At 43.1% G+C, this 25,120-nt stretch overlaps 1 protein-coding gene and 1 pseudogene across 7 annotated transcripts in view; both read left to right on the top strand.

Moving 5' to 3' along the window:
* zswim8 (zinc finger, SWIM-type containing 8) overlaps positions 1-3,839 on the top strand; it is a 218,286-nt gene extending 214,447 nt beyond the window's left edge. For all 7 annotated transcript variants that reach the window (XM_062058934.1, XM_062058939.1, XM_062058935.1 and 4 more), the window contains one exon: positions 2,343-3,839. In XM_062058934.1, coding sequence (XP_061914918.1) covers positions 2,343-2,546 — 204 coding nt within the window. In that variant the 3' untranslated portion in view covers positions 2,547-3,839. The remainder of the gene's footprint in view (positions 1-2,342) is intronic.
* Positions 3,840-22,221: 18,382 nt separating this feature from the next.
* Positions 22,222-24,868, top strand: LOC133656997 (uncharacterized protein K02A2.6-like; annotated as a pseudogene).
* Positions 24,869-25,120: the final 252 nt, after the last annotated feature.

Genomic DNA, 25,120 nt, shown 5'->3' with positions numbered 1-25,120 from the left:
CATAATCAGTCCCACCAGGAATTTGCGATGTCGTGTTCACGGCAATTCACACAAATCCATGCAAATTATGCAAGGCCTCGCAACTTTGTCCAATGCCCGAAACTTTCCCACACATTTTGACCAATCAGCAATTGAATTTGTCTTTAAGTGGCGCTTAAACGCGCACATCAGTTGTTCAATCATAACATGTTTGTGTATCGTGTTGGACGAATCAGGAACAACAATGTGTAACAATGCAGGTGAAACTAAAAACAAATGGATATCAAAAGGACAAGGGTCTGTTTATTCCAGCAATTAGATTTACAAGGTGAAACTAATATATGACATAGGCTAATAACATGCCACTCAATATATTTCAAGCCTTATTTTAGTATAATGTTAATGATTATGGTTTAGAGCTAATGACAACCTTGAATTAAAATGTTGGGTTTTCAAAAACAGTAAGCCATGATCATCAAAATGATGACAAATAAAGTATCTCACTTTGCATGTAAGGAGTGTATATCTCATATTGGTTTCATAATTGAAAATTAATTACAGGCATGAATGAACTTTTGCAAGAGTTTCACCTGTACTGTATATTAAATCTTCACTGATCAAATGGGGTCTTTCTATGTGGAGTTTGCATGGTCTCCCCGTGACTGTGTGGGTTCCCTCCGGGTACTCCGGCTTCCTCCCACCTCCAAAGACATGCACTGGGGATAGGTTGATTGGCAACACTAAATTGGCCCTAGTGTGTGAAGGTTGTCTGTCTATCTGTGTTGGCCCTGTGATGAAGTGGCGACTTGTCCAGGGTGTACCCCGCCTCCCGCCCGAATGCAGTTGGGATAAGCTCCAGCCACCCCCGCGACCCCAAGAGGGACACGCAGTAGAAAATAGATGGATGTATGATCAAATGACACACTTGTCGTCCTACCGCATAGCTCAGACTTACTTCCTGTTCCTGTCTACAGCGCTAAGCATTCTGGGTAATGTATTATATAAATATTTACTTCCTAGTATATATTTATTTACCATTGATTTATCCAGGGTAAGACGATTAAGAACGGAATTTCATTTGCAATGCTGACCTAGCAAAGAAGCTGCATTTACATGTTAGAGATATTGAAGTGTGATGATAAACCACTCTCATTTATGAAGAAAAATCGCTCTCAACAGTTCACACATGTCTTTAATGTGTGGGTGTAAATGTATTGTAACATAAATGAATGTTTAAGATGGACATAATGAATGTTTAAGATGAACAAACACTTACACCAAGTGTAAAACATACACGGAACGTCTGCAACTTGGAACAGTGTTTCTTTCTATAATTATAAATCATTCATTATTAAAGTAAGTAATTTGACAATGAGTATGTGCTTTTACTGCCATCTAGTGTCTACTTTTATGTCTGTGTTGTATCCATCCATCCATTTTCTACCGCTTGTCCCTTTTGGGGTTGCGGGGGGGTGCTGGAGCCTATCTCAGCTGCATTTGGGCGGAAGGTGGGGTACACCCTTGACAAGTCACCACCTCATCGCAGGGCCAACACAGATAGACAGACAACATTCACACTCACATTCACACACTAGGGCCAATTTAGTGTTGCCAATCAACCTATCCCCAGGTGCATGTCTGTGTTGTATAAAGGAGTAAAAAAATCAATACAGTATTTCATCCATCCATCCATTTTCTACCGCTTGTATTTGTTTTCCAATTCATGTTGAAATTCTGTGCTTTTTGAGATTCAGGCCACAAGGAACACATAACACATAACAAGTTCATAAAATCACAAGTTGATTCAATACTTTTGAAAAAAATAAGCCTCAAAACATCACAATTTTAAATGGATTTTTTTGAATGCGGTGCCGCAAAGTCAGACATTTTGGACTGCAACAATCACAAAGAAGCTCACGAAATCCTGGCGGCCCTGATTATTGTTTTTAAACACATCCAGTATTCCCTAAACGCTCTGTAGACTAAATGTCTCACGTCTTCATAAGCGGTTGTCGACCGTAAAACCATTATTTGCACATTTATATGTGACTTTCGGCTGGAACATACAGTAAAGAGAATAGGCGATGATAATACATTTTTACTCTTCCTTTCTGTCCAATCGCAAGTAACAACGCTTGCACTGCTTTGCAGACTATTGAAAATAATAGAACTCTCCTCTGAAGGAAGCTAGGACAAGGAGGATGAAGAGACGCTTACAGGTTGTCGACATGAACTAGTCGCCTTTAGTTATACCGGCAACCGCTTATCTGGACGTTTTTCATCCAGTCCGAAATTAACGACTGCCACTGTAAACAGTGTCTTATCTACACTATTTAACTCAACCTCCTCCTCTTTGTCTGCAGTACATCCATCACAGGCTCATCCACTTAACACCTGCGGACTATGATGACTTTGTCAACATCATCCGCAGCGCCAGAGGTGCTTTCTGCCTCACGCCGGTGGGCGTTATGCAGTTTAACGATGTGCTTCAGAACCTGAAGAGAGGCAAACAGACTAAGGAGCTATGGCAGCGTATTTCTCTGGAGATGGCCACCTTCTCTCCTTGAACATTTGGAACTCAGAGGAATCCATCCAAACACATTCCCACACATCCTTCTCTCCCACCCGGCGATGTGAACTCTGCAAACACAGCACACATGTGCATCAGTTCCAGCAAGAATTTTTCTTGTCCTAGTCCTCCGGGCCCTCATCTCACATGGCCGTCATTGTCGTCAGTCTTTAACTGTAATTTTGTGTAATTGTGACTTTTTTTTTCTTCTTTCTGTTCCTGATAAAAAGAGCACATTGAATTTGGGGACTCTTGCTGTAATTCCAATGTATTTTGTTTGGAAGAAAACCACTTTATCTGTCACGTTTTGCAACTGTGTGACGATATCTTTCGGCAAGTTCTTAAGAAAAGATGTAAAGAGAAAACAGAAGGTCGGTGAGTACATGACATATTATTGTTGTCAGCATAGGTGAGGATGTAGGACAATAGAACGTGTGTAGAATGCAAAAAGAATGTTATTATCATGGCGGTCTTGTTGTATGGATAAATATTTACATTGAACTCAGCTTTGCATTACCGTAAAGAGAGCCAGTTACCAACCACTATAAGCAAGATGACTTGTTTTCAGTAGGTTGTTGGCATATCCGTAGGTGTATCTGTGAAGATTATGATTATTTCCTTGACACATATAAATATATTATGGTTTAGGATATTTTGTCCAAAAATGTTGAATAAAAAAAAACAGCAGACAATAATTGTTTTACTTTGTTAAGCCCAACTGTTTGCTTTTCGAAAAGGGTTTTCAATATTACTTTTTTTTAAATCACATAATTCATTAACTCTTAGGTGTCCAGGGTAAGAGTTCCACTATTGTGTACTGTTATTCACTTCACTTTTATATTTCACCTTAAAAATATTTTAGTTGGTTACTTTTTTCTAGTACTACCTTACACTTACTTTTTGGACATAGTTTATTAACAAATTAGGCCTAAAAATCATCAAAGGGTGATTTTTATTTTTATTTTTTTTTACAGTTAAGTACATTTATCTTAAGTATATTTAACTGTAAAACTATAAATGTTAAAGGGCTGTGTTTGACTAAAGCTTTTCATTGTCAAATCTGATCTGTTGGATTTTTGGGCTAAATAATTTTTGTATGCTAGCATATATGCTACATGAATGCTATGCTATGCGTGTAGCAAGAGCACGGCTAATTGGGTTACCCACAAATAAAGAGATCTAATTTGTGAATTTCTACACCTTTGAAACGATAGAAACACTCAGATAAACAAATAATAGTCCAACTTGAGTATCTAGAGTGGGCGTCATTTTGATATTTTTAATTTTCAAAACTAACACCAAAACTAACACTATATATATATATATATATATATATATATATATATATATATATATATATATATATATATATATATATATATATATATATATACACAAACATGTATACTGTATACACATATATATATATACACATATATGTATATATACTGAGACTTTCCAGTCTTGACTTTGGACTTGACTCAGGACTTGAGGGCAAAGACTTGAGACTTACTTGTGATTTGCAAAACAATGACTTGGTCCCACCTCTGGTATATATATATACATGTATATATATATATATATATATATATATATATATATATATATATATATATATATATATATATATATATATATATATATATATATATATATATATATATACATGTGTATATATACATATATGTGTATATATACATATATGTGTATATATATACATTATATACACATATACATATATGTGTATATATACATATATGTGTATATATATATACATTATATACACATATATGTATATATATATATATATACACATATATGTATACATACACATATATGTATATATACACATATATGTATATATACACATGTATATATACATGTGTATATATATAGCAGAGGTGGGACCAAGTCATTGTTTTGCAAGTCACAAGTAAGTCTCAAGTCTTTGCCCTCAAGTCCAAAGTCAAGACTGGAAAGTCTCAAGTCAAGTCCCAACTCCTGCATTTTGAGTCTTGAGTCCTTTCAAGTCCTTTTAACCACAGACTAATATATTTAGACTAATATATTTACACAGATTGTGTATGTTTTTCAAACACTGTATTTATTTATTAAAACAAGTGCATTTGAAATTGCAGGGAAAAAAATAGTGCTGACATTGCACTTCATAATAGCTCTATTAACCAGTCATTTTAAACATTTAACTCATTCCTTTACAGAATAAACACATTTGAAAAAACAAGTGCAACTGTACTTATTTGCACACAAGTGTTAACATTGTATTTCCATGGCATATTGCATTGTTACTAGTTCCACAGCAGTTTCTATCCTGTTCTCTTATCTCATTGATCTCATCTCATACTGCATGTGTGTTTATGTGTGCGTACACATGAAAAACATAACAAATACATGAACATAACAATGAACAGAGTTGGTACTTTTTAGATGTCAGGGCCCTATGCAATATGTACACATATTCTTAATATAGTATACATTTTAACAAACTTTTATTTGGCTATGTTTGTCTTTTTGTAGGTGGCTAAAATACGCGGTGCTGCTGACCGCCGTCTAATGTTACGTTACTGTGTGTGATACATTGACTAATGTAACGTAATGTTTAGGTACCTCATGCAACACTGCTTAAAAAAATCACTTGACAAAAAGTATGAATAAGGTAGCGAACTGCAGTGGACGCAACAAATTGCCGTGTTTGCAATGACGTTATAACCATAAACATCTTATAAGTAGACGCAGCGTTGGCTGCTGTGACGCGAGCAATTTGGCCGCCATCTTGAAGTGGTGATGAGGAGCCGGTGAGCAGCCTAAACTGACAGTTGACAGGTAGAAAACAAAGGGCTGGTGTTCAGCGTTTTCCTGCTCAAATGAGCGGACTGTTGAAAATAGGAATCGGGGGATTACTTTTCACAAGTAAGATTTGACATTAATGTACTATTGGTTGTATTTTGTGAAAAGAATATTAGCACAGAGTTGAGAAGGAGCAAAGATCTTCAATATTTGTATGTAAAAATCACAAAGAAATCTTCTGGGGGAAGATGACCCCCCTACAGGGGTTTGGTTTACAAACTTTCAGCCCCACCTAAAACAAAATTCACCAGCCGCCACTGATTATGATGCATTCTCATTTTAGGCAAAATATAAGACAATACTTTCTTAACAGTATAATTGTAACCAGGAATAAGTCTTCAAGTAACAATATTCAAATACTAACATTGTTGGGTAAGACATAATTTGGGTTTATTCTGAATCCAGTCTAACAGATTGGTGGTTTTAGCTGATATAAAGACTTTCAGGTGTTTATATATGTTTATGTTTGAGTATTTGGCAGACGCTTTTATCCAAAGCGACATAAAAAAATAAAAAAAGTACATATAAAACAAGCACTGTAAACATTATCATTTAAGGGAAGAATGTAATACAAAACATCAATACAAAGTGTCAAGACAGAATAAACTCAAGATATATAGATATCTAATGTATTCATACATTGTTTATGTACGATATACGGCTGACCATTTTTTTCCCCCTTCTCTGGGATTATATTCCCAGTTTTGATCTCGGACGTCTGGTCACGTATAGCATTTAAGAATATTCTATTACTGTTAAGCAAACTATAATAATAATAATAATAATGGATTAGATTTATATAGCGCTTTTCTAGACACTCAAAGCGCTTCACAGAGAAGTGAGAACCCATCATTCATATTTACAACTCATTCATTCATCATTCATTCTCCGGTGTGAGCGGCACCGGGGGCAAGGGTGAAGTGTCCTGCCCAAGGACACAACGGCAGCGATTTTGGATGGTAAGAGGCGGGGAGCGAACCTGCAACCCTCAGGTTTCTGGCACGGTTGCTCTACCCATTACGCCATACCGCCCCCGACTATAAATAAAAAAACATGTGTCCTTTATCATAACTACACGTATGACAAAAAAGCGCGTGAAAATCAGTGATATTCAGTGAGGTAAGATTAATTAAATTGCGCTGACAGTTCATTGCTCCTGCCAAATGAATTGCACTGAGTGGAGCGGATCACCACTCCAAGATGGCGGCCCTGTGTCTCGTCAGCGCCAGTAGGCAGTAGCGCTCCATGCTGCGTACCCTTAGAACAGACCTGGGCATTCTGCGGCCCGCGGGCCGCATCCGGCCCTTTGTACATCCCTGTTCGGCCCGCGTGAGGCCAATCATAAATTACAAAATACAATTTAAAAAGTATCTATCTCGAGTGTGCAATACAACGGTGCTGCTTTTGTTTTGAAAAGCTTTATTTGTATGACTTCCGTGTGGACGTATGCTCGTGCGCGCAGCGGCAATCACAAATTACAAAATAAATTTAAAAAAACATCTATGTCGTGCGTGCAATACAACTTTGCTGCTTTTATTTTGAAAAGTGTTATTTATGTGCGTATGTCCTGTTAGTGAAGGCGCACAGCGACAAGTGATGCCCGGTCCGCCCGGTTATCCCCGAGACGCTAAAAAAAGAAAAGGTGATGACGAATGGCGTTTTCAACAAGACATGGACTGCCAAGTAAAGGTAAAGCCGTGTGCTTAATTTGTAGTACACATGTTGCTGTGTTTAAAGAATATAGTGTAACGACCTGCTGAAGTTGATGTTGTCTTCTTGAGTTGCGTAAATGAGGAGTGAGTATAGACGTGAGTGTGGAAGGAACGAGATAAGTTGAGCTGTGTTAGTATAGGTTGCTCAATAAAAGTTTAAAAAGAGCGTCAGACTTGGTGTGCACTTCTTCTGGACGCTACAATTGGTGGCAGAAGTAAAACTTTGCGCATACTGCGCTGCTTAATTGTGTGCGCAGCCTGTTACTTCATCGAGAGGTACGTGCCACGTGAGGAGCTCACAGCAGAGAGAGAGAGAGAGAGAGAGAGCGAGAGAGCGAGAGAGGCAGTGTCTACAGGTGCAGCTCACGCTGCTTGCCATGGGGGAATTCCGCCCTCAATGAAGACTCCCAGGCATTTCATCCCACTTCTGACATCAATTGTAGCGTCCAGAAGAAGTGCACACCAAGTCTGACGCTCTTTTTAAACTTTTATTGAGCAACCTATACTAACACAGCTCAATTTATCTTGTTCTTTCCACACGCACATCTATCCTCACTCCTCATTTCCGCAACAGCAACGCTTCCTCCTTCTTCGCCAATAACCTTGTGCTACGTTCACAACAAAGAAGATGCAGGATAAAGTGACAGAAATTGACATTTTTGCATGGTATTATACATCAGGAAGTGTTGTGTAAGAAAGTGTTAAAAATAAAACCATCAAAAGCCATCTGCTTTTGTATAAAGATAAGTTAGGTTAAATGAAAATATTATTATTTTTTATCTTACGATATATCAAAAATAATTTAAGCAAAATTTAATTGAAATATTGTCGGTGTGGCCCTCCAGCAGTGCTCGGGTTGCTCATGCGGCCCCCGGTAAAAATTAATTGCCCACCCCTGCCTTAGAAGATGTCTATGGTTATTACGTTAGCAGTGAGTTTACAGCCTCACTGATTTAACTACACAGCAAATAAAAGTCACGTTACTTAGCCAATAAACGTTAGCTTACATTCAAAACGTACCCTTCTTTGTGCATCTTCAAATGTTGAACGAAGTTGGAAGTTGTTGCGTCTCCGTCTGTAATATTCGAACCGCATGTTTAGCATACTGCAATTTGTTTTTTGTTGACCAAGTCGTAGTTTTTATACCCGAACGAAACCAACTTTGGTATGAATCTTTCTCACTGGCGCGTTGTTTGACAACTCTTGTTCGGTGGTTGTCCTGCGATTTGATTGGATGAATTCTGTGGGATGAAAAGAACGTAGATCTAATTTGATTGGCTATTGTACTGAGAGCACACACACAGCACACACGCTGACAGATAGGCACGTTCAAAATGAAAGCTACGGAGCGCTACTGAATAACTTTTTAATCTTTGGGTTTTGGGGAAAGTAGCAAGTCATGTCAAGTCAAAAGGCTCAAGTCCAAGTGAAGTCACAAGTCATTGATGTTAAAGTCTAAGTCGAGTTGCAAGTCTCTTTACATTTTGTCAAGTCGAGTCTTGCAAAGACAAAAAAAAGTTTTTTAACTGTCATACTAAATATGAAAGTTATATAAACATAACTCCAAAACCAAACATGCCATATGTCAAAAGTGCATGTAATATTATATATATGTGAGTTTTACTAGAATCAGGTGTTATTGTAAGGTTTGCAAATACAACAAATTAAGTTTTACTCAATATGACAGTATAACTGTCACTCAATAAGAAAGTTTTTTAAACATAAATATTAAAACCAAACATGCAAAATAGTTAATATTTCCTGAAATAATCTTTGTGAGTTTTACGAGAAACATATGTTTTTTTTAAGGCTTGCAAACACAAAAATTAGTTTTTTACTCAATATGACAGTAATGTTCTTAGAATCATGAGATAATGCGAAAAAAGCAATAAAAATTTTATTAAACATTACTCCTTAACCAAACATGCAAAATGTCTAATAATGCCTGGAATAATGTATATTATTGACTTTTACAAGAAAATTTATCTTTTGTAAGGTTTGCAAAAACACATTAGTTTGTTTTTTTACTCAATATGACAATATAACAGTGTGGAGGTTGCCCTCCAGGGGGTTCTTCAGACCACCAAGCACCGACATGAAAGCCTGTTTCAGGGTTACAATATTGTTTTATTTTGACGTAATGTCCCAGGTTGCTTTTCAGTAATTGTCTTTTGGTCTCTTTCTCTCTCGCTCTCGCTCTCACGCCAGCTCCCCTCCAGCTCCCACTCCGTCTCTCCTCCTGGCTGCTGCTGACAGGTGATTAGATAACAAGGCCCAGGTGGGCCATCTACGCACCTGTCGCTGATTTCGAGGTCGGTCCTGGCACACCCCGCTTCGCTGCAGGCCCGCAGGCCACGCCCCCCTCCACATACCTCCACCGCCAGACGCGGGCCGGGAAGCCGTCCGGCCGCGCCTACACCCCCTTTACCCCCGTGAGGGAGCGGGAGAGGAAGTCGGCCACCGCCATCTACACCCCTGGTCTGTGGATCACTCTAAAATTGTAGGGTTGTAAACTAGATACCAACGGGTGATCTGTGCGTTGGCATCTTGCATGCGTTGGAGCCACTGGAGGGGTTTGTGAACCGAGCAGAGACTGAATGAGCGCCCCAGGAGGTAGTACCAGAGGGCCCCGACCGCCCACAGGATGGTGAGGCACTCCCTCTCCACAGTGCTGTACCTCGCCTCCCGGTCGGAGAGCTTCTGGCTGATGTAAAGGATGGGGCGGTCAACGCCCTCCACCTGCTGGGCCATAACAGCTCCCACGCGTCAGCCTGCAGACAAAACGGGAGAGAAAAATCAGGCATGTGCAGGACCGGCTCCTCGCAGAGGGCCTTTTTAACCCTCACAGACGCCTGCTGGCTCTGCTCCGTCCACTGGACCAGATCTGGAGCACCCTTTCGGGTGAGGTCAGTTAGTGGGCTGGTCAGGGCCGCAAACCGGGGGCTAAATCTCCGGTAGTAACCTGCCAGACCCAAAAACTGCCTCACCTCTTTTTTCGTCTTGGGGGTTGGGCAGGCCGCAATTGCTGCTGTTTTGTCTACCTGCTGGCGCACCTGCCCTCCTCCCAAGTGGTACCCCAAATCTGTACTTCCCTCCGGCCAACTGCACACTTCCCCGGGTTGGCGGTGAGCCCCGCCTGCCTCAGGGATTCGAGCACTGCCCCCACCCTGCATGTGTTCTTCCCAGCCGCTACTCTGGATGATGACGTCATCCAGGTAGGCAGCTGCGTATGCAGCAGTGTATATACATATATATATATATATATATATATACATGTGTATATATATACAGTATGTATATACATGTATATATATATATATATATATATATATATATATATACATGTATATACATATATATACATGTATATACATATATATATATGTATATACATGTGTATATATATATATATATATATATCTATATATATATATAAAAATATATATATATACACACATGTATATACATACTGTATATATGTATACTGTATATATATATATATATATATATTTGTACACATATATATATATATATATATATATATATATATATATATATTTATATACTGTATATATATATACAGTATGTATATACATGTGTGTATATATATATATATATATATATATATATATATATATATATATATACACATGTATATACATATATATGTATGTATATACATGTACTTCTAGGAAAACTCATATATATATATATATATATATATATATATATATATATATATATATATATATATATATATATATATATATATATATATATATATATATATATATATATATATGAGTTTTCCTAGAAGCATGAGCTTTTGTAAGGTTTGCAAATACAAAAAAATAGTTTTTTTACTCAATATGACAGTAATGTTCTTAGAATCCTGAGATAATGCGAAAAAAGCAATTACATTTTTTTTCAAACATAACTCCTAAAAAAAACATGCAAAATGTCTAATAATGCCTGGAATAATGTATCTTTGTGAGTTTTACTAGAAAAATTATATTTTGTAAGGTTTGCAAATACAACAATTATTGTTTTTACTCAATATGACAGTATAACTGTCATGATCTGTGGTTTGGATTATGTTTTATGTTATTTTTTGTTTAAAGACTCCATAGTTCCTGGTTGCACTTCCTTGTTTGTTTGTTACCTTGACAACCATTAGTGTCACCTGTTTCACGTCTTGGACTCACGCACCTGATGCTAATTATGTTCACCTGTCTTTGATTAGTGTTCAGCCGCTCACCTGCTACCTGAGCACTAATTAGAGGCATTATTTAAGTTTGCCTTTGCCAGTCAGTTGACTGGAGCACCCTTTCGGGTGAGGTCAGTTAGTGGGCTGGTCAGGTCCGCAAACCGGGGGATAAATCTCCGGTAGTAACCTGCCAGACCCAAAAACTGCCTCACCTCTTTTTTCGTCTTGCGGCCCGCAATTGTCGCTGTTTTGTCTACCTGCTGGCGCAACCCGGCGAAGTGTGCAGTTGGCCGGAGGGAAGTACAGTATTTGGGGTACCACTTGGGACTCCTCCCAAGTGGTACCCCAAATACTGAACTGTACGCCACGTTCCAGCGCCTCAGGGACCAGGTGCTGTACCCTCCCACTCCATACGCGGCCGCCTACCTGGATGACGTCATCATCCAGAGTAGCGGCTGGGAAGAACACATGCGGGGTGGGGGCAGTGCTCGAGTCCCTGAGGCAGGCGGGGTTCACCGTCAACCCGGCGAAGTGTACAGTTGGCCGGAGGGAAATACAGTATTTGGGGTACCACTTGGGAGGAGTCCCAAGTAGTATCCCAAATACTGTACTGTACAAATTCAGTGTCGTAAAAAACGAGCAGTGCCCAGCCGATCCAGGAGCTCGTCGACCCGGGGCATTTGGTAAGCGTCAAAACATGATACTTCATTTACATTACGGTAATCCACACAGAACCGCACAGACCCATCCTTCTTCCCTACCAGAACGATGGGGCTGCACCACACTGTGGGATTATTCTATTACCCCCAACTCCAGCATGGATTTTAATTCCTCTTGAATCACTTTGCGTTTGTGTTCGAGGAGCCTGTAGGGCCGAGACCGCACCGTAACACCCGGGCTGGTTTCAATATGATGTTGGATGAGGTTCGTGCGGCCGGGCCAAGTGGAGAACACATCAGAAAAGCGCTGCTGCAGCTTGGCAACATCCGCTTTCTGCGCTAACGTGAGCTGATTATCACAGAGGAGGGGGGAGGGCAGGGCAGAGCACCCCGAGTTACGGGGTGCGTAAGGTGCGCACTTACAGCAACCTTGACACTATGCTTTTGCCCATCATACAAAATCCCCATGAACACATCTAATTTTCACCCGTGCTGCCTGCCTCAAAGCCCCGGGTCGAACCAGGTTCTGGTGAATCATGGACTGCTCACAGCCCGAATCCACCATCGCCCGGTATGTACCCCCTTGTAACCTTACCGGTATACAGTACCTCTCACTCGGGCCGGGGGAGGGCACAGGAGGGCAGGGAGAACAACAGGGATCACAGGAGAACTCGGGAAGCGCTGCGGGAAGACAACAGGAACATCAGACACAATGGAAACAAGGAAGTCACAGGGGTAGAGCGAGTTCGCGGGATGGAAGCCAGACACGGGGTGCTTACAAAGGTAACAGCAGATTATATTCCGGCACGGCATGGCAGGTTGTGCGGGTTTATGAAGGCAGCTCGTTCATCCCAGGCAGATCTCCTGCAGCCCTGCGGAGGTGCGCTCGCAGCAGCGAGGGAACACTCAATATGACAGTTATCTAAACATAGATGCAAAATGGTTAGTAATGCCTGAAATGATGTAACTTTGTGAGTATTAAAAGAAACATAAGATTTTGTAAGGTTTGCAAATACAAAAATGTGTTTTTACTCAATATGACAGTAAAACTGTCACACTCAATATGACAGTTATTTAAACAAAAGTCCTAAACCATAGATGCAAAATGGCTAGTAATGCCTGAAATAATGTATATATATGTGAGTTTTAAAAGAACCATAAGATTTTTTTAAGGCTTGCAAACACAAAAATTATTTTTACTTAATATGACAGTAATGTTCTTAGAATCCTGAGATAATGCGAAAAAAGCAATACAAATGTATTCAAACATAACTTTAAAACCAAATATGCAAAATGTCTAATAATGCCTGGAATAATGTGTCTTTGTGAGTTTTACTAAAAAAAAGAAGATCTTTTGTAAGGTTTGCAAAGACATACATTAGTTTGTTTTACTCAATATGACAGTATAACTGTCATACTAAATATGGAAATTACATAATTATAACTTCAAAACCAAACATGAAATATGTCTAAAAATGCCTGAAATAATGTATCTCTGTGAGTTTTAATAGAATCAGGTGTTTCTGTAAGGTTTGCAAATACAAAAATTGTGTTTTTACTCAAAATGACAGTATAACTGTCACACTCAATGTGACAGTTATTTAAACATAACTCCTAAACCATACATGCAAAATCGCTAGTAATGCCTGAAATAATGTATATTTGTGGGTTTTAAAATAAACATAAGACTTTGTAAGGTTTGCAAATACAAAATTTCGTTTTTTACTCAATATGAAATAAAAATGTTCTTAGAATCCTGAGATAATTCGAAAAAAGCAATACAAATTTATTCAAACATAACTTTAAGCAAACATGCAAAATGTCTATTAATGCCTGGAATTATGTTTATTTGTGAGTTTTACAAAAAATATATATTTTGCAAGGTTTGCAAAGACATACATTTGTTACTGTCAAACTAAGTATGACATTTATTTAAACATAACTCCTAAACCATACATGCAAAATGGCTAGTAATACCTGAAATAATGTATCTTTGTGAGTTTTAAAATAAACATTAGATTTTGTAAGGTTTGCAAACACAAAAATGTGTTTTTACTCAATATGACAGTAAAACGGTCACACTCAATATGACGTTACAAAGACAATAATGTGTCTTTGTGAGTTTTACTAAAAAAATTATCTTTTGTAAAGTTTGCAAAGACAATTCGTTTTTTCCCCCTAATATGACAGTATAACTGTCATACTAAATATGGAAGTTACATAAACATAACTCCAAAACCAAACATGGAATATGTCTAAAAATGCCTGAAATAATGTATCTATGTGAGTTGTAATAGAATCAGGTGTTTCTGTAAGGTTTGCAAATACAAAATTGTGTTTTTACTCAATATGACAGTGTAACTGTCACACTCAATATGACAGTTATTTAAACATAACTCCAAAACTATATATATACAAAATGGCTAAAAATGCCTGAAATAATGTATCTTTGTGAGTTTTAAAAGAAACACACACTTTTTTAAGTTTTGCAAATACAAAAATGTGTTTTTACTCAATATGACAGTATAACTGTCACACTCAATATGACAGTTATTTAAACATAGATGCACAATGGCTAGTAATGCCTGAAATAATGTATCTTTGTGAGTATTAATAGAAACATAAGATTTTGTAAGGTTTGCAAATACGAAAATTTGTTTTTTACTCTATATGACAGTAATGTTCTTAGAATCCAGAGATAATGCGGAAAAAGCAATGAAAATGTATTCAAACATAACTTTAAAACCAAACATGCAAACTGTCTAATAATGCCTGGAATAAAGTGTTTGTGAGTTTTACTAAAAAAATGATCTTTTGTAAGGTTTGCAAAGTCCAAAGATCAGTTTTTTTTACTCAATATGACAGTATAACTGTCATACTAAATATGAAAGTTATAAAAACATAACTCCAACACCAAACAAGAAATATGTCTAAAAATGCCTGAAATAATGTATATATGTGAGTTTTAATACAAAATTGGGTTTTTACTCAATATGACAGTATAAATATGTGGAGGTTGCCTCCCAGTGGGTTCTGCTGATCACACATGTGATCTGGAGACCAGCGTTCTGGGTTTAACAAGGTTTTTTTGTCATCAAATTTATCGCACGATTTTCGACTTTTCAGTCCAACTCCTCACTGTTCCGCGTGCTTCCGTCTATCCAAGCCCTCCTCCTCCTCCTGCTCCCGGCCGCTACTGATAAGAATAACATGTGATTAGACAACTGTCCCCAGCTGGGCAATCTAATCACCTGTCAGCTGTGTTCCAAAGCCCTGGCACACTCCTGCAGTAAGCGCACCGACCACGCCCCCCTCCACATACCTCCACCGCCAGACTTAGGCCGGGAAGCCGTCCGGCCGCGCCTACTCCCCCTCTCCCGCTCCGTGCTGTACCTCGCCTCCCGGTCCGACAGTTTCCTGCTGATGTATAGCACAGGGCGGTCAACGCCCCCCACCCGCTGGGACAAAACTGCTCCTGCAAACAGAACGGGAGGGAAAAATCAGGCATGTGCAGGACCGGCTCCTCGCAAAGGGCCTTCTTAACCCTCTTAAATGCCTGCTGGCACTGCCCCGTCCACTGGACCAGTTCTGGAGCACCTTTTCGGGTGAGGTCAGTTAGTGGGCTGGTCAGGTCCGCAAACCGGGGGATGAATCTCCGGTAGTAACCTGCCAGCCCTAAAAACTGCCTCACCTCTTTTTTTTACTTGGGAGTCGGGCAGGCCGCAATTGCGGCTGTTTTATCTACCTGCGGGCGCACCTGCCCTCCTCCCAAGTGGTACCCCAGATACTGTACCTCCCGCCGGCCAACCGCGCACTTCGCCGGGTTGGCGGTGAGCCCTGCCCGCCTCAGGGACTCGAGCACTGCCCCCACCCTCTGCATATGCTCCGCCCAGCTGCTACTCTGGATGATGACATCATCCAGGTAAGCGGCAGCATATTCAGCATGGGGACGCATGCTGAATATGCTCATTGAAATAAACATTTCAATGAGTTTCTGAAATGTGGTGGGCGCACCGAACAAGCCGAACAGAAGGGTCACGAATTGGTATAATCCTTACGGAGTGGAGAACGCCGTTTTTTTCCTTGGACTCTGGAGACAAGGTAATCTGCCAGTAGCCCTTGGTCAAATCCAGTGTCGTAAATAAACGAGCAGTGCCCAGCCGGTCCAGGAGCTCGTCAACCCGGGATATTGGGTAGGTGTCGAAGCGTGACACTTCATTTACCTTGCGGTAGTCCGCACAGAAGCGCACAGACCCATCTTTCTTCCCTACCAGAACTATAGGGCTGCACCACGCACTTCTATCACTCCCAATTCCAGCATAGTTTTTAATTCTTCCCGAACAACTTTGCGCTTGTGTTCGGTTAACCTATAGGGTTAACCTATAGAGACCACACCGTCACGCCTGGGCTGGTCTCAATGTGATGCTGAATGAGGCTCGTGCGGCCTGGCAGGGGGGAGAACGCATCAGAGAAGCGCTGCTGCAATCTGATTATCACAGAGGAGAGGGGAGGGCCGGGTGGAGCGGAGGACCTCCGGCCCCAGCTCTTCGCTCTCCTCTATCGCCGTCACCATGGAGACAGGCTCCGCCTCCCTCCATATTTTTAGGAGGTTGAGGTGGTAAATTTTTGTTGCTCCGCCCCGGTCAGAAGGCCTGACCACATAATCAACGTCACCCACTCGTCGTGTGACCACAAAGGGTCCTTGCCACTTGGCGAGTAATTTGAAGCTGGATGCTGGGAGTAATACAAGTACTTTATCTCCCGGTGAAAATTGTCTGAGTTGCGTTCCCCTGTTATACAGGCGCTGCTGACACTCCTGGGCCCGGAACAAATTCTCACGTGACAAGTGCCCCAATGTGTGGAGTTTTGCTCTCAAGTCCATGACGTATTGAATTTCATTTTTGCTGGGGATTGGACCTTCCTCCCAGCTTTCTTTAACTAGGTCCAGCACCCCGCGCGGCTTTCTGCCGAACAATAATTCAAAAGGGGAAAACCTCGTCGAGGCCTAGGGAACATCCCGCACTGCAAATAACAGGGGATCCAACCATTTATGCCAATTTGGTTTGTCCTCGTGCACGAACTTACGGATCATGGATTTCAATGTTCTATTCAGCCGCTCCACCAGCCCGTCGGTCTGCGGGTGGTAGACGCTGGTCCGAATGGATTTGATCCCCAATAATCCGTACAGCTCCTTTATCGTGCGTGACATAAAGGATGTGCCTTGGTCAGTCAGAATCTCTTTTGGGATTTCGACTCGGGAGATGACCTGAAACAGCGCTTGCGGTCCATCTCTTTGCAGAGATGGACCGCAGCGGCACTGCTTCGGGATAGCGAGTTGGGTAATCCACCAGGACTAGCGCAAAGCGATGTCTTTGGGTGAAATGGTCCAACGAGGTCCATGCCAATCCGCTCAAACGAGACCTCCATGACTGGCAATGGACGTAAAGGCGCCCTAGGGGTGGCTGCTGGATTGACTAGCTGGCAGTCCGGGCAGGCCGCACACCAGCGGCGAACGTCTGCCCGGATGCCTGGCCAATAGAACCAGACCATAACCCGGTTAAGTGTCTTATCATACCCCATGTGACCGGCCATGGGGCTAAAATGCGCCGCCTGGATAACCGTTTCCTGGCGGCTTTTAGGCACCAACAACTGGGTGATTTCTTCCCCCGTCTGAGTGTCACGACTCACTCTGTATAATCTGTCCCTGATTAATGCAAAGTGAGGAAATACCCGCGCTATTCCCGGGCGCACCAGCTGCCCATCAATTGCTATCACTTGTCCCAGGTCGAGCGCAGAGTGTCATCTCGAGACTGCTCGAGTGGAAAATTGTCCACGGGGTGCCATTGGGGGACCAGGGGGGCTTCTTGCGAAGCCTCCGCCGGTTCCCCCTCCCCTTCGGCAGCGTCGGATGACCTCGCGTCGCTGCTGAGAACAGTGCAGATTTCCCATTACCCATTTCGCTACCGGTTGTGAGCGCACCCCTGCGCACTGCTTCCCTAACTCATTAAACCCCGCCCAATTGGTCCCCAAGATTAAGGTGTACGCCAGGTGCGAATTTAAAGCCACCTTAACACTATATTTTTTCCCTTTGAAAAAAATTTCCACCGGCAAGATAGGGTACTCGTGAATATCCCCATGCACACATTTGATCGTCACCCGTGTATCTTTCCTCAACGCCCCGGGTCGAACCTGGCTCTTGTGGATCATGGACTGCTTGCAGCCCGAATCCACCATCGCCCGGTGGTGTACTCCCTTGTATCCTAACCGGTACATAGTATGTCTATCCCGGCCCGGGGAGGGTGCCGGAGAGCCGCCAACCCGGATTACCTGCCCCTCTCCATGAGCGGGCATTCCCGCCGCATGTGACTGGACTGCCCACACCTCCAGCACGCCTGCCCAGGCATTCGAGGAGCCGATTGCGGGGGAACCACAGCATCTGACGCGGCCGGACCTGAGGGCCATGAAAAACAGGAAAGTTAGTGGTCCGGGGCCGTAGTCCGGGGCCGTGGCACCGGCGGGCGCCCCTAGGCCAGCGCCGCGCACTGGTTGCTCGGCCGCTTCCGCGGCCTTATCCTCCTTCCGCGTCTCGCGGTGCACCGCCAAGTGGTCCTCCGCCAAGTGGTCCTCCGCCACGTTACCGCCGCTGCCAGGTTTGAGGGCGGTGGTATCGAACCCAGGCCGATGTCCACGCCAGGATCGCTTACAGGAATGGAGGATCAGCTCCATCACCCTGCCGTCAGCCTCCCTCGGCTGCAGCCAGCGCACCGCCGCGTCCCGCAACTGCTGCCCTAGCACGAAAGGCTGATCCTCCGGGCCCAGACGCAGCGCCCGGAACCGGCGCCTGTGGTCCTTGAAGCCGTCCGGAAGTCGTTTTCCATGGCTTCTCCGAACTCCTCCCATATCCGAGTTTTTGCCTCTGCGACTGCTGAAGCCGCACACCGCAAGCCAAGGCCTGTTGGTACCTGTCCTATGAGCCAAAAGAACCCGAAGGACTCCTTCTTCAGCTTGACAGCATCCCTCAACGCCGGTGTCCACCAACGGGTTCTAGGATTACCGCCACGACAGGCACCAACTACCTTGCGGCCACAGCTCCAATCAGCCGCCTCGACAATAGAGGTGCGGAACATGGTCCACTCGTACTCAATGTCCAACACCTTCCTCGTGACAAATTCAAAGTTCTTCCGGAGGTGGGAATTGAAACTCTTTCTGACAGGAGACTCTGCCAGACATTCCGAGCAGACCCTCACAATGCGTTTGGGCCTGCCAGGTCTGTCCGGCATCCTCCCCCACATCGCAGCCAACTCACCACCAGGTGGTGATCTTCACCCGAGTGTCTAAAACATGAGGCCGCAACTACACACTGACACAACTACAAAGTCGATAATGGAACTGCAGCCTAGGGTGTCCTGGTGCCAAGTGCACATATGGACACCCTTATGTTTGAACATTGTGTTTGTTATGGACAATCTGTGACGAGCACAAAAGTCCAATAACAAAACACCACTCGGGTTCAGATCCGGGCGGCCATTCTCCCCAATCATGCCTCTCCAGGTTTCACTGTGGTTGCCAACATGAGCGTTGAAGTCCCCCACCAGTAGGACAAGGGAATCACCCGGGGCACCCGGAGCACTTTCCAGTACTCCCTCGAGTGTATCCAAAAAGGGTTGGTACTCTGAACTGCTGTTTGGTGCGTAAGCACAAACAACAGTCAGGACCCGCCCCCCCACCCGAAGGCGGAGGGAAGCTACCCTCTCGTCCACTGGGTTGAACTCCAACGTGCAGGCTTTGAGCCAGGGGGGAACACGAATTGCTACCCCAGCTCGTCGCCTCTCACTGCGTGCAACGCCAGTGTGGAAGAGAGTCCAGCCCCTCTCGAGAGAACAGGTTCCAGAGCCCTTGCTGTGCGTCGAAGTGAGTCCGATTATAACCAGCGGGAACTTCTCCACCTCGCGCACTAGTTCAGGTTCCTTCCCCCCCAGCGAGGTGACATTCCACGTCCCAAGAGCTAGCTTATGTAGCCAAGGATCAGACCGCCAAGTGCCCTGTTCGGCCTCCGCCCAGCTCACAACGCACCCGACCTCTATGACCCCATGAGTGGTGAGCCCATTGAAGGGGTGACCCATGGGGACAGGCCCGAATGTCAGTTGTTTTTGTAGGGTTTGCAAATACAAAATATGGGTTTTACTCACACAGTATACTGTCACATTCAATCTGACAGTTATTTAAACATAACTCCTAAACCACACATGCAAAATGGCTAATAATGCCTGGAGAAATGTATATTTGTGAGTTTTACTGGAAAAAAATATTTTGTAAGGTTTGTAAAGACACAAGTTAGTTTTTTTTTTACTAAATATGACATATAACTGTCATACTAAATATAAAAGTTATATAAACATAACTCCAAAACCAAACTTGCAACCCGTCTAAAAATGCCTGTAATATTGATTTCATGTGAGTTTTACCAGAATCAGGTATTTTGGTAAGGTTTACAAATACAAAAATTAGGTTTTACTCATAATGACAGTATAACTGCAACATTCAATATGACAGTTATTTAAACATAACTCCTAAACCACACATGCAAAATGGCTAATAATGCCTTGAGAAATGTAACTTTGTGAGTTTTACTGGAAAAAAATATTTTGTAAGGTTTATAAAGACACAAATTAGGTTTTTTTACTCAATATGATGGTATAACTGTCATACTAAATATGAAAGTTATATAAACAGAGCTCCAAAACCAAACATGCATAATGTCTAAAAATGCCTGTAATGTTGTATCTATGTGAGTGTTGTAATGTTAATGTGCCTTTTTGTTCAGGCAGCACCGTGACCACCACTAGGGGTTCAGGCGGGGTCCTAAGCACCGGGGCCAGCAGTGTTTTGACAACAGTAGAGCTAACAGCTGTGTATGTTGTATCTGTGTGCTGGACTTCATTAAAAGTTCGAGTTGAGCATTATAAGAAGTACTTCACTTTACTACATTGGCGACGAGGATAAATCAAGACTTCAATGGCGTTGTTTGGAAATTTAACGGAGTTTGACCAAACTACGGATGATTGGCAACAGTATGCTGAACGACTGGAATTTTACTTCGTGGCTAACAAAATCACAGACGAAGGACAACAGAAAGCAATTTTCCTGAGTTTGTGTGGCGCCAAAGTATATGCAGTGTTGCGGGATTTGTGCCAGCCCGGTAAGCCGGCGGATACAGACATGACATTGACGGAGATGCTTCAGAAATTAACGGATCGCTTTGCGCCAAAACCCAGTTTGATTGTGGAACGATTCAAATTTCATTCCAAATTGAGACAACAAGGTCAGTCTGTTTCTTCGTTTGTTGCGGAGCTAAGGAGGCTCACGGAACATTGCAAATTTGGAACTGCATTAGATGACATGCTTAGAGACAGACTTGTGTGTGGTATCAACGAGGATAACATCCAACGTCGTTTGTTGTCTGAGGATGATGAAAAATTGACTCTAGCACGGGCCATTGACTTGGCCACATCGATGGAAACAGCATCCAAGGACCTGGCGGACTTGCAACTAACTGGGGCAGAAGGAACGGTCCACAAAGTCCAGCTAGGAGCAGATCGGCGCGTCCCACTGAGTGGCTGTTTCCGGTGCGGTGGTAGTCATGGGCCGACAGACTGCCGGTTCATTGATGCAATTTGCCACAATTGCCACAAGAGGGGGCACTTGGCCAGAAAATGTCGCAGTGCCAGGCAGATAAGGAAACCTGAAGGACCAACATCAGGTGCAACTTACAGGTTGGGAAATGAGACCGAAAATGTAGAATATGCACACACACTCTATAACCTGACTATGGAGGAGAAAGTGGAGCCATACAAAGAGCACATACAAATAAATGGACATGACGTTGAATTTGAAATTGACACTGGAACAGGCATGACGATAATTACTGAGGACACGTACCAAAAGATGGGGGGAGGAAGACTCCAACACACACATGTGAAACTATACACCTACACCAAAGACAAGGTGGGAGTGTTAGGGAAACTGCAAGTGCAAGTCAACTACAGAGGGCAGGCAAAACAATTACCATTACTGGTGGTAAAGGGAGAGGGCCCAAATCTCATGGGCAGAAATTGGTTGAAAGCAATTAAAATAGATTGGAGCACTGTATTTAGCCTGAGGTTAAGTATGCAGCAGGACTTAGATGAGCTACTCACGAGACATGAGGATGTTTTTAAGAAGGAACTGGGCATGTTAGTCGGGGCCTCAGCAAAAATCTATGTTGAGCGAGATGCCAAGCCAAGATATTTCAAAGCTCGACCACTGCCATACGCACTAAAAGACAAAGTTGAGGCTGAATTAGTAAGGCTGGAGAAGGAAGGCATTCTTGAACCCGTGAAATTTTCGGAGTGGGCCGCCCCCATTGTGCCCATCATAAAACCGGACAAAACAACTAGAATCTGTGGGGACTATAAAGTCACTGTAAACCCAGTGTCAAAATTAGATAACTACCCAATCCCGAAAACAGAGGACTTGTTAGCAGTATTAGGAGGTGGACAAAAATTTACCAAACTGGACATGTCTCAAGCCTACCAGCAACTCAGGTTAGATGAGGACTCAAAGAAGTTCACAACAATAAACACACATCGAGGACTATACCAGTACACAAGATTGCCGTATGGAGTGTCTTCGGCACCAGGCATTTTCCAGCGCACCATGGATGGTCTATTGCAAGGACTGTCTCAAGGAGTGGTGAGAGTGGACGACATCTTAGTAACAGGGAAGGATGATGCTAGCCACTTAAAAAATCTCGGAGAGGTGCTTGAAAGAATTGCAGCTGCAGGCCTTCGCTTGCAACGACAAAAATGTGTGTTCATGGCACCCGAGGTAGTGTATCTCGGTTACAAAATTAACTGCAACGGCATCCATCCAGTGGCAGATAAAGTTGAAGCCATTGTAAATGCTCCTCAGCCAACTGACCAGACACAGTTGAAATCCTTACTTGGAATGCTAAATTACTATCACAGATTCTTGCCAAACATATCCACCATCTTGGAGCCTTTACATGAACTGTTGAGAAAGGGAAATGCGTGGAAATGGACGACGAATCAGAGTCGAACATTCGAGGCAGCAAAAAAGTGTCTCCAATCTGATAAACTATTGATACACTTTGATGACGGAAAGCCACTTTATCTGGCCTGTGATGCTTCCCCTTACGGTGTGGGGGCCGTTCTATCTCACCGTTTCCCAGATGGTTCAGAAAAGCCCATTGGATACATGTCCCGTTCACTAACAGTGGCTGAGAGGGGTTACTCTCAATTGGAAAAGGAGGCACTAGCCATCATGTTTGGCCTAAAAAAATTTCATCAATACCTTTTCGGCAAGCACTGCACCGTCGTCACAGATCACAAACCGCTGCTGGGTCTTTTGGGTGAGAGCAAAAGCCTTCCACAGTTGGCAGCAGCCAGAATGCAGAGGTGGGCCTTGCTTTTGGCAGCTTATGAATACACCTTAGAATACAAGGAAGGCTCGAAACATGGGAACGCTGATGCCTTAAGCCGACTCCCATTGCCAGTCATGCCCAGCAGTACACCACGCGAGGAAGAGGTAATAATGCTGATGGAACACTTGAATGGCACACCATTGCAAGCCAAGCAGATCCGGGACTGGACCAGACGAGATCCAATATTGTCCAGAGTGCAACAATGGCTGTTACATGGTTCCTGGCCCAAGGTATGTGCTGATCCACGAGTGAAGCCGTATATGAAAAGACAGCATGAGCTGAGTGTGGAGGATGGCTGCCTTCTGTGGGGGACAACGGTGGTAATACCACCTCGGGGTCGGCAGGTAATGACGGAAGAGCTACATGCAGCTCATCCAGGGGTCTCAAGGATGAAATCCCTAGCCCGAAGTTACGTATGGTGGCCCAACATGGATGAGGAGTTGGAGGCAGCAGTGCGCAGATGTCATACATGTCAAGCTAACCAGGCCACACCTCCGGCCGCGCCGCTGCATCCCTGGGAGTGGCCAAATCAGCCATGGATTTGGATTTTTGCGGGCCCATTCTGGGAAAAATGTTTTTGATTGTCATCGATGCTTACTCCAAATGGATGGAGATCATCCCAATGCAGTCCATAACCTCCTCAATAACTATTGAGAAATTGAGAAGCATATTTGCCACTCATGGCATCCCAGCAATGGGCCAAGTCTGGTCAGTGCAGAGTTTGAAAATTTCCTCAGAAAAATGGCGTAAAACATGTGACAACAGCCCCATACCACCCGTCCTCAAATGGCTGTACGGGTCTTCAAGGAAGCCATCAAGAAGATAGGGGAGGGAAGTGTGGAAACAAAGGTGTCTAGGTTTCTCTTTAAATACAGATCAACCCCTCAGACTACAACCGGCATTACGCCTGCGGAGCTGCTAATGAACAGGAGATTGCGAACGCAGCTGTCAGACAAAGTGGGCTCAAACCAGGCAAAACAAAAACAAAACCATGACAAAAGGGCCAGGGACCGAGTGTTCACAGACTGTGAGGCTGTATACATACGAGGATATGCGGGTCAGAAATGGATTCAGGCGAGACTCGTGGAGAGGACTGGTCCAGTGTCTTGGACAGCAAAAACTCAAGATGGCAAGCTGGTGAGAAGACATCAGGATCAGATGCGTCCACGTTATGATCAGAAGGAAACTCTTCGTGACACATCAGAGTACAGTTTTCCCGAGGATTTCCATTCAGCACCACCAGGAGCAGTTGATCAGGAACTAGTTGATCTGGAACCCGATGAGCAGGAACCAGGTGATCAAGCACAGGATGCAGAAGTGGGAGTCAGGGACACCGCTCGCCAAAGGAAACCTCCATCATATCTTAAGGACTATGTTCTCATACAGACTCAGTGATTTATGGGGGTTGTGTATTACACTAAGAGGGGAGTATAAATATTTGACTGGACTATGGGTGGAGGGAATGTTGTAATGCTAATGTGCCTTTTTGTTCAGGCAGCACCGTGACCACCACTAGGGGTTCAGGCGGGGTCCTAGGCACCGGGGCCAGCAGTGTTTTGACAACAGTAGAGCTAACAGCTGTGTATGTTGTATCTGTGTGCTGGACTTCATTAAAAGTTCGAGTTGAGCATTATAAGAAGTACTTCA

Source organism: Entelurus aequoreus, linkage group LG09, assembly GCF_033978785.1.
Source record: "Entelurus aequoreus isolate RoL-2023_Sb linkage group LG09, RoL_Eaeq_v1.1, whole genome shotgun sequence".
In the NCBI taxonomy this organism is placed as follows: domain Eukaryota; kingdom Metazoa; phylum Chordata; class Actinopteri; order Syngnathiformes; family Syngnathidae; genus Entelurus; species Entelurus aequoreus.
This window is presented reverse-complemented; position numbering and strand designations above follow the sequence as displayed.